The sequence below is a fragment of the Gadus chalcogrammus genome, chromosome 20 (assembly GCF_026213295.1).
Source record: "Gadus chalcogrammus isolate NIFS_2021 chromosome 20, NIFS_Gcha_1.0, whole genome shotgun sequence".
In the NCBI taxonomy this organism is placed as follows: domain Eukaryota; kingdom Metazoa; phylum Chordata; class Actinopteri; order Gadiformes; family Gadidae; genus Gadus; species Gadus chalcogrammus.
Window position 1 is genome coordinate 4760084 of NC_079431.1, and position 13569 is coordinate 4773652.

At 48.3% G+C, this 13569-nt stretch overlaps 1 protein-coding gene across 3 annotated transcripts in view; it reads left to right on the plus strand.

Annotated features, from left to right (window-relative positions):
* The window catches only part of adcy5 (adenylate cyclase 5), a 60020-nt gene that overhangs the window by 24300 nt on the left and 22151 nt on the right, over positions 1 to 13569 (plus strand). For 2 of the 3 annotated variants that reach the window (XM_056579764.1, XM_056579765.1), the window contains exons 2-3: positions 8956 to 9105; positions 10017 to 10138. In XM_056579764.1, coding sequence (XP_056435739.1) covers positions 8956 to 9105; positions 10017 to 10138 — 272 coding nt within the window. Of the gene's footprint in view, positions 1 to 8484; positions 8742 to 8955; positions 9106 to 10016; positions 10139 to 13569 lie in introns of those variants that run through there. The other variant, XM_056579766.1, reaches the window with a different exon arrangement.

Consider the following 13569-nt stretch of genomic DNA (forward strand, 5'->3'; position numbering starts at 1 on the left):
TCTTTTTAGTTACCCAAGAACTGCTATATTCAGCTATAATAGTCCCCTTCAAGGTAAAATAAGCAGCTCGTTCTGGATTGTGTTGGCGGCAATAAGATCCTTGATTAGCTAATAACCGCCAAACGGCAAATTTGAAGTGTATGTGCAGTATGGCAAATAGTACAATTGTACAATCTAGTTCTTTCATTACCATAGGGCTTAGCAGAGCTATAGACAGCTTTGGGGGGGGGGGGTAAGGGTCGGGGGGGGGGGGGGGGGGGGGGGGGGCATTAAACGGCTGTGTAACGTGAGAACCTTCCGGTACAGTGTTACGCCATCATGCAGCGTCAGGCTGGCAGCCCGGCGCTCGCAGTAATAAGCATGCAGCGCATGACTCGCATCTATCCGCCTCCACACAATGGGGCTCATTGTGTGCGCTGGAGGAGTGTGTGCCACCGGGGGGGGGGGGGGTTAGGGGGGGTCAGAGGTAGTGGGGGGGGGGAGATCTCATGTTTAGATCTTCTGCTCATCAATGTGAAACGAAAAGCCCAGTTTATAGATAAAGCCAAGCAGAGGCTCACAAAAGGCTTACTCACGGTATTCCTGCACGCCCCCCCCCCCCCCCCCCCCCCCCCACCCTTGCGGGGGGCCATGACGCTCCGCTTGTGGGTGACCTCGCTTGACCCCAGCGGGGACATGTACATCTGACGGTACCGTTGATGTTTTCCGATGTAATCTGAGGTTCTGTCTCCGTCGATCAAACTTTAATAGTCGGACACACCGGACCGCTGAAATGGCTGTGGCCTGTGATCGATCCGTCGATTCCATCTCTCCTGAGTCCTGGCTTCACTTAAAATATCCGTTGCCAAGATCATTTGTCAAAATCAGTTACCGATTCTGGCGATGAGTCTTTAGCGTGCCATGGATTCAAACAATGGCGGTACACAGCTTTGGTCTTTTGGAAGCAAAGATGCATTGCATCAGCATGGAGTTTCTGAACAAGAACAAGAGTGAATCCCTGTTTACAATTCTTTAAAGAGTTGTCTCGTCACAGAGGCCAAAGTTCTATTGTTTACCTTCGTGCCTGTGCGGAATTGCTCTCAGGCACGGTGAAAGATTGTATTTTGAACAGATGTTTTGGTTAAGCCGGGAGTGACGGTTCCTTTAACACTATCTTAATTCTTACTTGGATCAGCGTTGCAGCAGGGGGCTGGTGGTGTCGTATCCCAGGTAGCGTGCAAGCGCCGAAAATACATTAGCCTAGCATGCATTGGCTTGGCACGCATTAGCCTAGCGTGAAATGATTAGCTAACCAACCACAATTAGTTTATCTCATTATTTTCATTTGAGGTGGTTGGTTGGAACATTTGATTGAGGTTATTCGTGTCGTAAAAAGAATACATCATATTTTATAGGTATTTAATAGGTTTGTGGTGGAATAACCGGATTTCATTTCCGGCAAACACAAAGTGTCTCTGATGGCGGGTAAATATTGACACGAATGGCCTTTCCCTCAGTAGGGCTTTATGGATCCCGCTGGCATCTTTGAAGTGCCAGTGAAAGAATATGCTTAGCTGAACACACACACACACACACACACACACACACACACACACACACACACACACACACACACACACACACACTCTCTTAAGCTGACAGTGCTCACATTCCAGTGTTACTTAATACCGTGAGCAGACTCTATTGGCAACATTATCGGAGGCGTTTCATTTCAAACCCTTCATGCTATTGTTAATCTCGCTCAACTCAATTCACGGGAGCCTTGGCATGGAAAAATAAAGAGTGTCATAGCCAAATCATTTCAAATTTAAAAAGGCTTGTTTGGTAACTGGCTTGGCCTGGCTCGGTGTGGCTTGCCCCTGTTCTCTCACACTAACGACAGCAGCGCTGGTGTGAAGGGGAGCACGCGCTCTGGGCCTAATGATGAACTTGCATCACATGGAGGCCTCGCACGTGCATGTGGCCGGCCGAGGTAGGATTGCAGACAGTAACCCAGGCCTGACCTCAACCAGGAAGCAGGGGGGGACATCATGGATGGGTGGAGGAGTTCAACTGTCTAAAGGAAACATCAGCCACCCCCATCTTCAGTTAATAATGCTGAACCAGGTTTTCTGCACCGTATAGATCGAGGCCGGTCTCTTTTGCCTAAAGGATGGATAGAAGAACACACTGGCTAGCGAGACCCTTGTCATCAGAGAACCGGTGCTTTCATAACGACTACAGTATGTCCGGTCATTGAGTGTTTGAGTGAGAAACTCAAACACACTCATACACTCGTACCTGCCATCTACCTGAACCTGCTATAATTTCTGTGTGTGTGTGTGTGTGTGTGTGTGTGTGTGTGTGTGTGTGTGTGTGTGTGTGTGTGTGTGTGTGTGTGTGTGTGTGTGTGTGTGTGTGTGTGTGTGTGTGTGTGTGTGTGTGTGCGCCTGCATGTCCACTGTCAACAGTTTTGTAACAGTAAAATAGCAACATCTGGTTGGTATTTAGAAATCCACCAAAGAAAGCCCCTAGATCAGCTGGCTGACAGAAGAACGCAATTGGAGTTGCTTTCGGGACGTTTTCTCCTCTTGGTAGGAGCGGCAGTGAATGAATGGCAGTAAAGTCTGTTAGGAATGTCTGACAGTAGTGTGTTTATAACCATACGTGTCCATTAGCTCCTTAACAAGGACTTATTTTTTAACAAGCTATTCAGGCCTATATTGTATATTTAACTTTATACTGCGAAAAAGAAAATAAAGAAATAAGCTCTTATTTTTATATTCGACCCTTGGCAGTGAATCTTCTCTTGAGATACAGCTGTACAAGATGTGGGAGTCTTTGGAGTGGTTACTGTTGTTATTCCTTGGTAAATCACAGAAGAGAGTCACAGATTAGTTGCGTAAGCACTCACAGCCAATGTTAACATAAGTCTATTTATATGTGTTGTCTCTTATCTGCTACTGTCTGAAGCATTTTACAGACCCATATTTAAAGGACATTAGCCGTCCAGAACAGACCCCCTCCCCCCCCCCCCACAACCCTCCAGCTAGGAAGCCCTCCGGCGCGATAGAAGCAACTCCCAAAAAGGATAGAAATTGGAATGAACTTTGAGGAGGAATTCACGAAGAGGGTCCTCCTCCCCGAGTTACGGCCGCTGAAAACAAGGCCGACTGACAGAGTGTACAATTGCTCAGCGAATAAATTACTAGACTCAGAGTGAGCGGGCACGTGAGGAAGGCATCCACTCTAGGAACCTCACAGACGGCATACGAGAGATCTGGGTGTGGGCGGGTCAGGATTTCTCAGGTTTCTGCTTTATTTATCCCCCCGTTGTAATGCGATGGGCCGGTTCCTCCCTCCGAGCTAAAGCTCCAGCGTTAAGTCGAGTGGTCCGGCTCACACACTGCGTGGGGGTAGCTGAGACAGGTGTTGTTGGTACCGGTTGTTGTTGGGATCGTTTGTTGTTGTTGTTGTTGTCGTCGTCGTGGGGACCGGTTGTTCTTGTAGCCGTGGGGACCGGTTGTCGTGGGGACCAGTTTTCATGGGGGCCGGTTGTCATGGGGATCGTTTGTTGTTGTTGTTGTTGTTGTTGTTGTGAGGATCGGTCGTTGTTGTTGTTGCTGTGAGGACCAGTTGTTGTGGGGACGGTTTGGGGTGTCCTGTGTTGTCCGTACCTGTGTTGTGAGGACCGTTGGTTCTAAGGGCCTGTGTGGTGAGGTACTGGGTTGTCGGGACGGGCAGTTGTTATGAACGGTTGTTGTGAGGGGCCTGTGTTGTCCGTGCCTGTGTTGTGAGGACCGTTGGTTCTAAGGGCCTGTGTTGTCCGTGCCTGTGTTGTGAGGACCGTTGGTTCTAAGGGCCTGTGCTGTGTGGTGCTGTGTTATGAGGATGGGCTTGGAGTTGTTAGGACCGGTGGTCGCAGGGACCGGTGGTCGCGGGGACCGTTGTCGTGAGGACCGGGGACGCTGATCACCTCCTCACGGCAAATGTTTATCTCCCGATGTGGAGTGCTAGCGCAGCGGGGGCCATCCATTAGTGCGACCCAGAGTGACACACACGCACGCACACACACACGCACGCACACACACACACACACACACACACACACACACACACACACACACACACACACACACACACACACACACACACACACACACACACACACACACACACACACACACACACACACAAATAAGTGATGTGCCCGGGAAACGGCCATTACGCAAACACAATGTTTGTTTGGTTTTTAAATCCCGGCTCCATCTCCATTTGATAGAGAGTTGTGTTTGTTTTGGGAGGCGAGCGTAATGGTGGAGGCCGTCATCGGGGCCCACCTGTAGCTGATGGGGTTGGTACCCTGGCTGAACCCTACACACACTCAGCAGGGGTGCCCCTGCTGAGTGCACAGAACCATCGAATACGGTTCCGGGTGACGTCGGTTTTGCTTTTAAAAGAATGCACGGGTTGCGTCGACGACGTGAGAAAAAAGAGCCATCGGAGAATCTCAGTCCTTCTCCCCATGACTTCACTGTGGAGCTCCATCGGCTCACACTGGGGGCGGGGGGGGGGGGGGGGGGGGAGAACATCAGAGATGTTCTCCCGTCCTCGAGGACACCCCACAGGTTTCCCAAATAAGGCCTTGCTGAGCAGCAGTGGGAGTATTAATAGACTAGAATCAGACCGTGGCTTCTGGAGAATATTCGTATTGACACAGTGAAAGGCTCTATCTGATGCATGCCGTTTCCATGGCAGTGACGGCAGGGGGGCGGGGGGGGCGGGGGGGGTTGATGAGAGACTGCGCGACGCTGCACAGCTGTAGCCCTCTGAGTCGCTATAACCTTGAACCCTTGATGCTGGCATGCGGACTACAAAACGGTTCTGTTTTTGCAACGGGAGGGAAACGTACTTTGGAGATGAAGTGTGTAAGACGATGCTTCCAGTCCTCCTGCTTGACACCGAGCGAGCAAGCGAGCGAATGCACATGACTGTTGCAGGCCGGCCTCTTCCCTATGGGGCTGTGTGGCCGTCCGTCATCCGGGCGAATACGATGCATCCCTTTCCCCTTTCAATGATGTTTACCTCACAACCCTCTGTTCCTGATGCTAATGTGCCCCCTATAATGGGTTTTTGTGTGTGTGTGTGTGTGTGTGTGTGTGTGTGTGTGTGTGTGTGTGTGTGTGTGTGTGTGTGTGTGTGTGTGTGTGTGTGTGTGTGTGTGTGTGTGTGTGTGTGTGTCGTAACAGAAAGTAGACTTTTCTGTACGTTTGTGGAATTCCATTTGTGTGTGTGTGTGTGTGTGGGGGGGGGGGCTCTTCAGCGACACTTGGAGATGTGTTTTTTCATGGACCACCCAAAGAGGCAGTTGGAAAAATGCTCACCGCTTCTCTTCCTCTCCTTATGTTTTCTTTGCGATTCATACATCCCATCCCTGCCATGAATGAGCATAGGTCTTCATTGTTTGAATGTATATATATATATATATATATATAAATTAGACAGAGATGCAGAGGGGGTGTGAGACATGCTAAAGAGCTCAGATAAAGACGTGTTGTGTTCCCTTTGGATGTGCGGTGTGAATGTGACTCTGTCGGCTGATTCGGCCCATTGTGTGGCTGAGTGAAGAGAACAGGCCCCTGGCATTGACTCGCTCCTGGCGGCCGGTCCCAGGACCCGCAGTACGCCAGGCGACGCTCGGGAGCGCTATTTATAGAGCGCATGACACTCTGCGAGCTGATTGGTGTGATCGCTGGCCCAGCATATTGTAAGCTGTTGTGTTATTATTTATGACAAAACGTAAATGCACAAATGCGCTCCAACCTGACTCGTTTTTTTTTTTATGCCGAAACCGTTGCCAGCGTCTCCGTGCCGCTCCGGTAAACGTTCCCGTTTTCAGAAATTCAGGAAACGGTTCCGGAGTTGTTGAAGAAATTGTGTTGTCGGCCATGTCTCCCCGTAGGACCGCTTGGAAAAGAGGGAATTATGTTGGTAGTTAGGGGTCAGGAGTCCGGTGCTTCTGTGTTCTTGGTCAGCTGACCTCATACCCCCATACCCCCCCCTACCTGTTGACCTGCCTACCTAGTGTGGGCGTGCTAGAAGCCTGTATAGTGATACCAACACGTGGCACAGTGGTACAGTGTACATTGGCGCAGAGCAGATAAGTATCGCAAGGACTGAGGCACACATACAATCGATATAAGTGTTTGCATTCATCGGTAACTGCGGGTAGACTGGTATTTAATCACACTTATCTTCCACAGAAAAAGCATTCTTTAGATAACAGGTGGGTACATTATTATGCAAATGTTGCCAAGCTGCTGCATGTGGTTTCACTGAAGTTGAACCTTCTCTTTCTGAACACGTAATTGGGAGATGCTTGGTCTTCATGATTATTGAGCTGATATCCTTCATAAACGTGAAGTGATCCTGTGTTCTCTCCAGTAATGTCCAATGACCATGTCTTCTCAGAGCATACACACTGTGTCTCCCCCCTTTTCATGTACACTTTTGAGCCTGAGTATAGGAGAAATTGAAGTTCATTTTATTTATTTTGTTCAGCAATGTAGAAAGTGGCTTTTGCCAAGGTTAACATCATTATCAGCTTGGGCTAAATGATTAGTCAGTTATTAAAAAATAAATCCCTTAACTCACTGAACTTTGATATCTTCTTTTTTCTCTTTCTCTCGTTCTTTCTATGTTCCTTAATTTCTTTCGTTCTCTCTCTCGCTTGCTCGCTCTTTCTATGTTTCTCTTTCTTTATTTCTCCTGCTCTTTCCATGTTGGTTTCTTGCTCGCTCTCTCTCGCTCTTTCTCTATTTTTCCTTTTTCTCTAAGCAACTTGTTTAGAAGACGAGCGAGAGCGATCTTCAATATTATTGTGTCTCTAAACGGTGTAACCGAAGCCTTACGTACCTCTAGCCAAACGATTGCGGTCATGGTCCTTCGAATGTCACCATAGTTCCTGCAATGTGAAGCAAAGGCCTTCTTGAAAGCTTCATAACATCATACAGCGCTGTCCACTGAAGCAGGAACCCCCAGTCCGAGCTCTTGAGAAGGGCCCTAGACAGCACTCCTTTCATGGGCACGGATGTCACAAAGAATCGTGTATTAGGCTGAATTCAGTGTACGTTTCCTTTGCATTTTGGTTGTTTATGTTGTTTAATATTTTAATTATAGTTTGGGCTCAATTTATTTGTCCCAATGATACAGTTCCGACTTGTTTCCATATTTACGTGAATATTGTTATTATTTGTTATGCAGAGCTTCGTAGGATAACAAATAGTGACAGCCTGGACCACATCACAGGAAGCAGAAAGGATGCTACACTTATAAGCATCTCCCGCATAACTGTTCATATCAATAAACAGCGAGCCCACTTCCTTTACGTCTAACCTTCCAGAAAGGGTCAGAAAACCGTGAGGCTCCACTGTTATTTGATCGAAATTAAACTCTGTAGTGCTCTGTGTTTACAGGCAGTTTTTTCTTAAAGGGACGACACGTATTTCCATCAGCTCAACAAATAACAATAACTCTCATGTAACGCAAACTAACTAAGAGCCCATATATAATTGGCACCCAAAGATTTAAAAAAACGTTGAGCGGCTGATCCAACGTTAAAAAGTTCGGAGATCGGGACCGGCCTTAAGGGATTGAAATAGGTGTCAATAATCTCTTACTCTCTCATCATTATCCCGACCACCCCCGTCCTCCCTTCTTGTTTTCCATGCAGCCCTCTTCACCTCTTCATTGCCTCCTCACACTTTCTCTCTCTGAACCAAGTCAATTTAAAAAGGCTCAGGAGACAAAATGGCTCTGGACGCAATTGGATAAACCTACAGCCAATCAGAGTAAGGCAACGTGTGGCACAGACAGCAGGCAGCCACCTCGGTTGTTTATGAAAAAACCTCTACAATGCTGCCATAGGGCGATCCTCTGTTCAGTCAACATATCAAAGCCGCACCATAGTAGATGTTCTGATTGGCCCGACCTGGGAAGGTCTGCTGGTAATCTGTTTGAACGGGAGTAGGGCCAGATGAATACGCAAATAAAACATGCGCACTCAGATTTGACTGGTTCGTTACGTGGGATATCATCCTTGAAGGAAACAAATTTTAAATAACCGATATGATTGAATAGATAATTTAATATATTATATAAATATTGTACAGGAAATATAGTATGATGGCTTGGCTTTTTAAAATAGAGTAATGTGTTGCTTTTTGCATTCCATCATGTGTTTTCCATTGTATTGCATTCCAATGATGTTTTGTGTTCATTTGTGTTAAGTAGAAACACTCTGAGCATCGGCAGCGTTGCAGACTTTTTCTCTCCCTGTTACCCACCGGCCATGGCCTTCTTGCAGCAATAATTATATAAAGGGGTTGCTGACTCTCTTTGCTCAGCCACTGCATGTTTTATATCAATCATTTCACCGTTTGTATATGAGGGGGGTCCCCGAAAGGTCTTCATGGTGCATGTGAAAAAGAGCTTTCTTCACGCACATTGTTGTTGTTAAAAAGCATCTCTTTACTTAAAACACAGCACAACGGTCGAGTCACTTGCCCAACTCCAGCCCCTCAAGTCTAAAAGTCTGGCCCTCTTAAGGAGCACCAGAATGGGTGTGGCTCAATTAGCCTATGAGCCACAGCTGCGGACTATCACGGCTAACCAGCCAGACAGGAGCAGGTGAATCTTTTAAAACATGTTTAAAAACAGTGAAAATGCCATTCACATCTTCACAGTGCACCTTAAGTCAAAGGGTTGGAAACCACTGTACTACATCTGTACTACATCAGTACTACGTCTGTCTGTCTGTCTGTCTCTGTCTCTGTCTCTGTCTCTGTCTCTCTGTCTCTGTCTCTCTCTCTCTCTCCACCTCCCTCCAGCTGGTGTCCCAACCGGTTGATCTTCCGCTGCGCCAACATAACATGTCCCCCTCTGTCTCTCTCTGTGTCCGTCCGTCTGTCCCTGCAGCTGGTGTCCAACGTGCTGATCTTCTCCTGCACCAACATCGTGGGCGTGTGCACACACTACCCGGCGGAGGGCTCCCAGAGGCAGGCCTTCCAGGAGACCCGCGAGTGCATCCAGGCCCGCCTCCACTCCCAGAGGGAGAACCAGCAGCAGGTAAGGGGGAACCAGCGGCAGGTGCGGGAGAACCAGTAGCAGGTAGGGGAGAACCAGTAGCAGGTAGGGGAGAACCAGTAGCAGGTAGGGGAGAACCCGTAGCAGGTAGGGGAGAACCAGTAGCAGGTAGGGGAGAACCAGTAGCAGGTAGGGGAGAACCAGTAGCAGGGAGGGAGAACCAGTAGCAGGTAGGGGAGAACCAGTAGCAGGTAGGGGAGAACCAGTAGCAGGTAGGGGAGAACCAGTAGCAGGGAGGGAGAACCAGTAGCAGGGAGGGGAGAACCAGTAGCAGGTAGGGGAGAACCAGTAGCAGGTAGGGGAGAACCAGTAGCAGGTAGGGGAGAACCAGTAGCACGGGGGGAGAACCACACACACATTCGCTCGTGCGCACACTGTATACTAAGGCGCACACAAACAAGCACCCTTTTCCCTGATGAACTAGGACATTAAGTGTAGCTGAGTTTCCAGGCAGAGGGGACTGAGCATTTCCAGTGTATTTTATTTCCGCACATTGCGTCTCCAGACGAGAAGCAGGCCACGCGACCACGGGTTCACTGGTCCACGTCGGGTCTCACAGTGGGCGGAGCCGTCCCGCGTCATGGCCAGCCCACACACACACACACACACACACACACACACACACACACACACACACACACACACACACACACACACACACACACAGTACACTTGCACGCAAACGCAGTAAACATGCACGCACACGCAGTACACATGCACGCACACGCAACACACATACACATGCAGATAGTACACAAGTACAAACACACGCTTGGGCACCAAAGCACACACACAGTACACACCAACACACACACACACACACGATTCACACGCACACACACACAGCACACCACAGCGTTTCTATTTTGACCGCCTTTTGTCCGGGCGTACAGGAGCGTCTCCTGCTCTCCGTGCTTCCCCGCCACGTTGCCATGGAGATGAAGGCTGACATCAACGCCAAGCAGGAGGACATGATGTTTCACAAGATCTACATCCAGAAGCACGACAACGTCAGGTACAGCCGCGCTCCCCTCCACGCCGGTACCGCCGGGCGGGTACCACCGCGTGCACTTCAGTTGACCTCTCTCCCGTTGTACTGTAAAGTGTGTGGTTCTCCTCAGACATTTCCCTCATCGTCAACCCTATTACCGTCAAGGTCAACCTCTTCTTGCACGCCTCCTGATACATCTACACGTGTAAACACATGAGACGGCCCCAGCAGGGGGGAAGCGAGTGAACCATGGTTAAGGTCACCCCCCCCCCCCTGATCCCGGGCATGTGCCTTAGTCCCTCTCAGAATTCCCGGAATGCGTTGGATAGGAATGCAACTGAAGGGCTAATTGGATTCCAACTAGGACCAGTGCCCAAAGCCTACAGAGAGAACAGTTAGCTTCATATTTTGTAGCCCGTCCCGAAAAAGAAAAGAAACCGAAATACCGTATTGTTTGGTTACGTGGCAAAACACACGGTTTGCCGTGATTGCAGCCGTGCCGTTTCCCTTTCGCTCACTTCAAAGAGGACTCGGGTCTATTTTAGGAGGTAAAATTTCAAAACATTATTATTTCATTGTCCTTCCGGACAGGCCCTGTTGCAGGGAGGGAGGTTTGTGGCTGTTTACGTTTGATGTCTTTCCGTTCCGAGCCTGGATTATCTCGATGGGCTTTCTAACGTGCCCGGTCAGCGGTGATGTCACAGCCTCTTCTCATGCAGTAGGTGACGACCTTGAGCGTGTTCAGGTCGCCGGCGCGGGGATGAGGGCTGTGCACTCACAGTGCAACACACGAGCAGTGTAAATTAGAGATGTTGTGGAAGCCCAACTACCATGCTTAGTTTTTTTTAAATATTAAATTAGTTAAAATATTACGGCTATATTATTATCTGGCTCGTGTTTAAATGTCACACACAGACAATTGACCAAGGCTTGACTTAAGCCATTCATACACACACACACGACACGCACACACGCGCACACACACACACACACACACACACACACACACACACACACACACACACACACACACACACACACACACACACACACACACACACACACACACACACACACACACACACACACACACACACACACACACACAGACACAGACAGACGACGACGACATGACAAATGTAAATATCATCCCCAGTCATGGTTTATTCAACGATGTGGACATTATCCTGGTGTGTGAAACCACAAATACTTTGTTTTCAAATGATCATCACCAACTTAATTAGAATTATAAATTGTACTGCCAAGGGAAAAGGGTGACCTGAGCTATCCACGTTTCAACCGCCGCAAACTAGAAATTCAATAGGCTCAAGGGACTTTGGATTATAAAATGAGTTTGACATGCCTCTCATACAAATCAGAAGCGCTTGACAGACTTTCTCTCTCCCGTGGTGAATTAGTCAAGATCACTCACTCCAGGAGTGAAACATCTCTGTGCCCAGCCCGGCCCTGTCCTCACTGGATCCAGGGAAATTGACAGGAGGATATTCTGGTGCCATCTTGTGGAACTTATAGGCACTCCACCATAGGTTATTTAACGTGACACACGGGCACACACACACACTGCCTGCGTCATGTGTGTCATGCCTTGTAGCCTTTAGTCAGTTAGAACAAAACGCACACACGCACACACACAGAGCTTCCATTGTGGATCGTCCTCACTCCTTCAGAAGTTTATTTTCGAGAAAGACCGTTGGATTCCTGGGGCCATCTTTTTTCCAGCAGCTTATTTTGATCCGCACTCATGCGACTAGTGTGGATGCTCGGGCTTTTCCTCGGTACAGCTCGAGTGCTCTGTTCAAAGTAGGCGCCGTCGGTGGTGTCTTTCAAGGAATTCTTATTTTGAATCATCACTTGTGACTTTTTGCGCCCTGAGTCCCCACAGACGAACTCTGTGTAAGGCCTTAGTTAGGGCCCTCGCTTTGGTCGTTTCAGATGGCCTTAGCAGAGGAGACTTGCACATCCCTCTAAGTGACTCCTCGACGAGGAAGAGGTAGATATTTACCTTTATATAAACACGAGAGAGAGAGAGAGAGAGAGAGAGAGAGAGAGAGAGAGAGAGAGAGAGAGAGAGAGAGAGAGAGAGAGAGAGAGAGAGAGAGAGAGAGAGAGAGAGAGAGAGAGAGAGAGAGAGAGAGAGAGAGAGAGAGAGAGAGAGAGAGAGAGAGAGATTTGACCTCTCCCCTGTGTTTTAAGAGCAAATACGGTGTAACTGAGGCCTAATGCAAGAGGTCCTGACGGCGGATGTTTTGATGCCATTTGACTTGTTCTGCAACAGATCCCCAAGCCGGGGGAGGGGGGTCATGTGCTAATATCGACCTTTAACCCTGGGGTGTACTTTTTGGTGCCTGTGTGAAAGTGGTCGTCATGGTCACGTGAGGCTGAGGAGAGTCAGCAGGCTGGCAGACAGGCAGGGCAAGAGGAGAGCAACCAGGCAGCGCGGCCCTGAATAGAGCTGGCAGCTCAGCCGGAAAGGAGTCTGCATGGCTGCTAGTGTAAGCAGGAAGTGTGTGTGTGTGTGTGCGTGTGTGTGCGCGTGTGTGTGTGTGTGTGTGTGTGTGTGTGTGTGTGTGTGTGTGTGTGTGTGTGTGTGTGTGTGTGTGTGTGTGTGTGTGTGTGTGTGTGTGTGTGTGTGTGTGTGTGTGTGTGTGTGTGTGTTGTCGCGTCTGCTTTTTTTCTCTCTCTCTCTCTGTCCGTCTCTCTCCTGTGAAAGTGAGTGAGCGAGAGGGACAACGTTTGAGTGCTTCTGATTATGGGCATGTTATGGACTGGCATGTTATCATATTTCTACTCATTTCAAAGGGAAAAGATTTTCCCCTCAAAACCTTGCTCAGTTAGCACACCTGAATCTGTTGTCCGCAAGGTTGAACAATGGATCTTCACTTCCAGATCTCTTTGTGTGTCTTTCTACTAGGGCTGCTAGATTATGGAAAAATTCATAATCACGATAAATTTGGTCAAGATTGAAATCACGATTATTCAAACGATTATTTTTGAGTTCGAAAAGATGATGTATGTATTCAGCATGTCTCTCCCAAAAACCCTGTCTAACTGAGAACTGAGAAAAATACACAAAATGGTCAAAAATAAAATGTTCAAATCAAATGAATGTACGGAAGTGTATCCAGCTGTTCTTTCTATAAAATGTATAAAAAAATAAAATAATAATAATCGAAAAAACGATTATATTTGTTTTGTGATCGTTTGACGCTAAAATCGAGATCGAAATTCGATTAATTTCCCAGCCCTTCTTTCTACTGCTCGAAACTACAACTACCAGAAAGGCTAATCGCCGTTACTTCTGTCACCCAGGCAACGGGATGTTTGGTTAACATAAGGGGGGGAGGCGGGCGGGGAGGATGTTAACCGCTCTAGCTGACCAGAGAGAGGGAAAAAACGACAATACCTTATATGGACTGGATCTCCTCAGACACCCA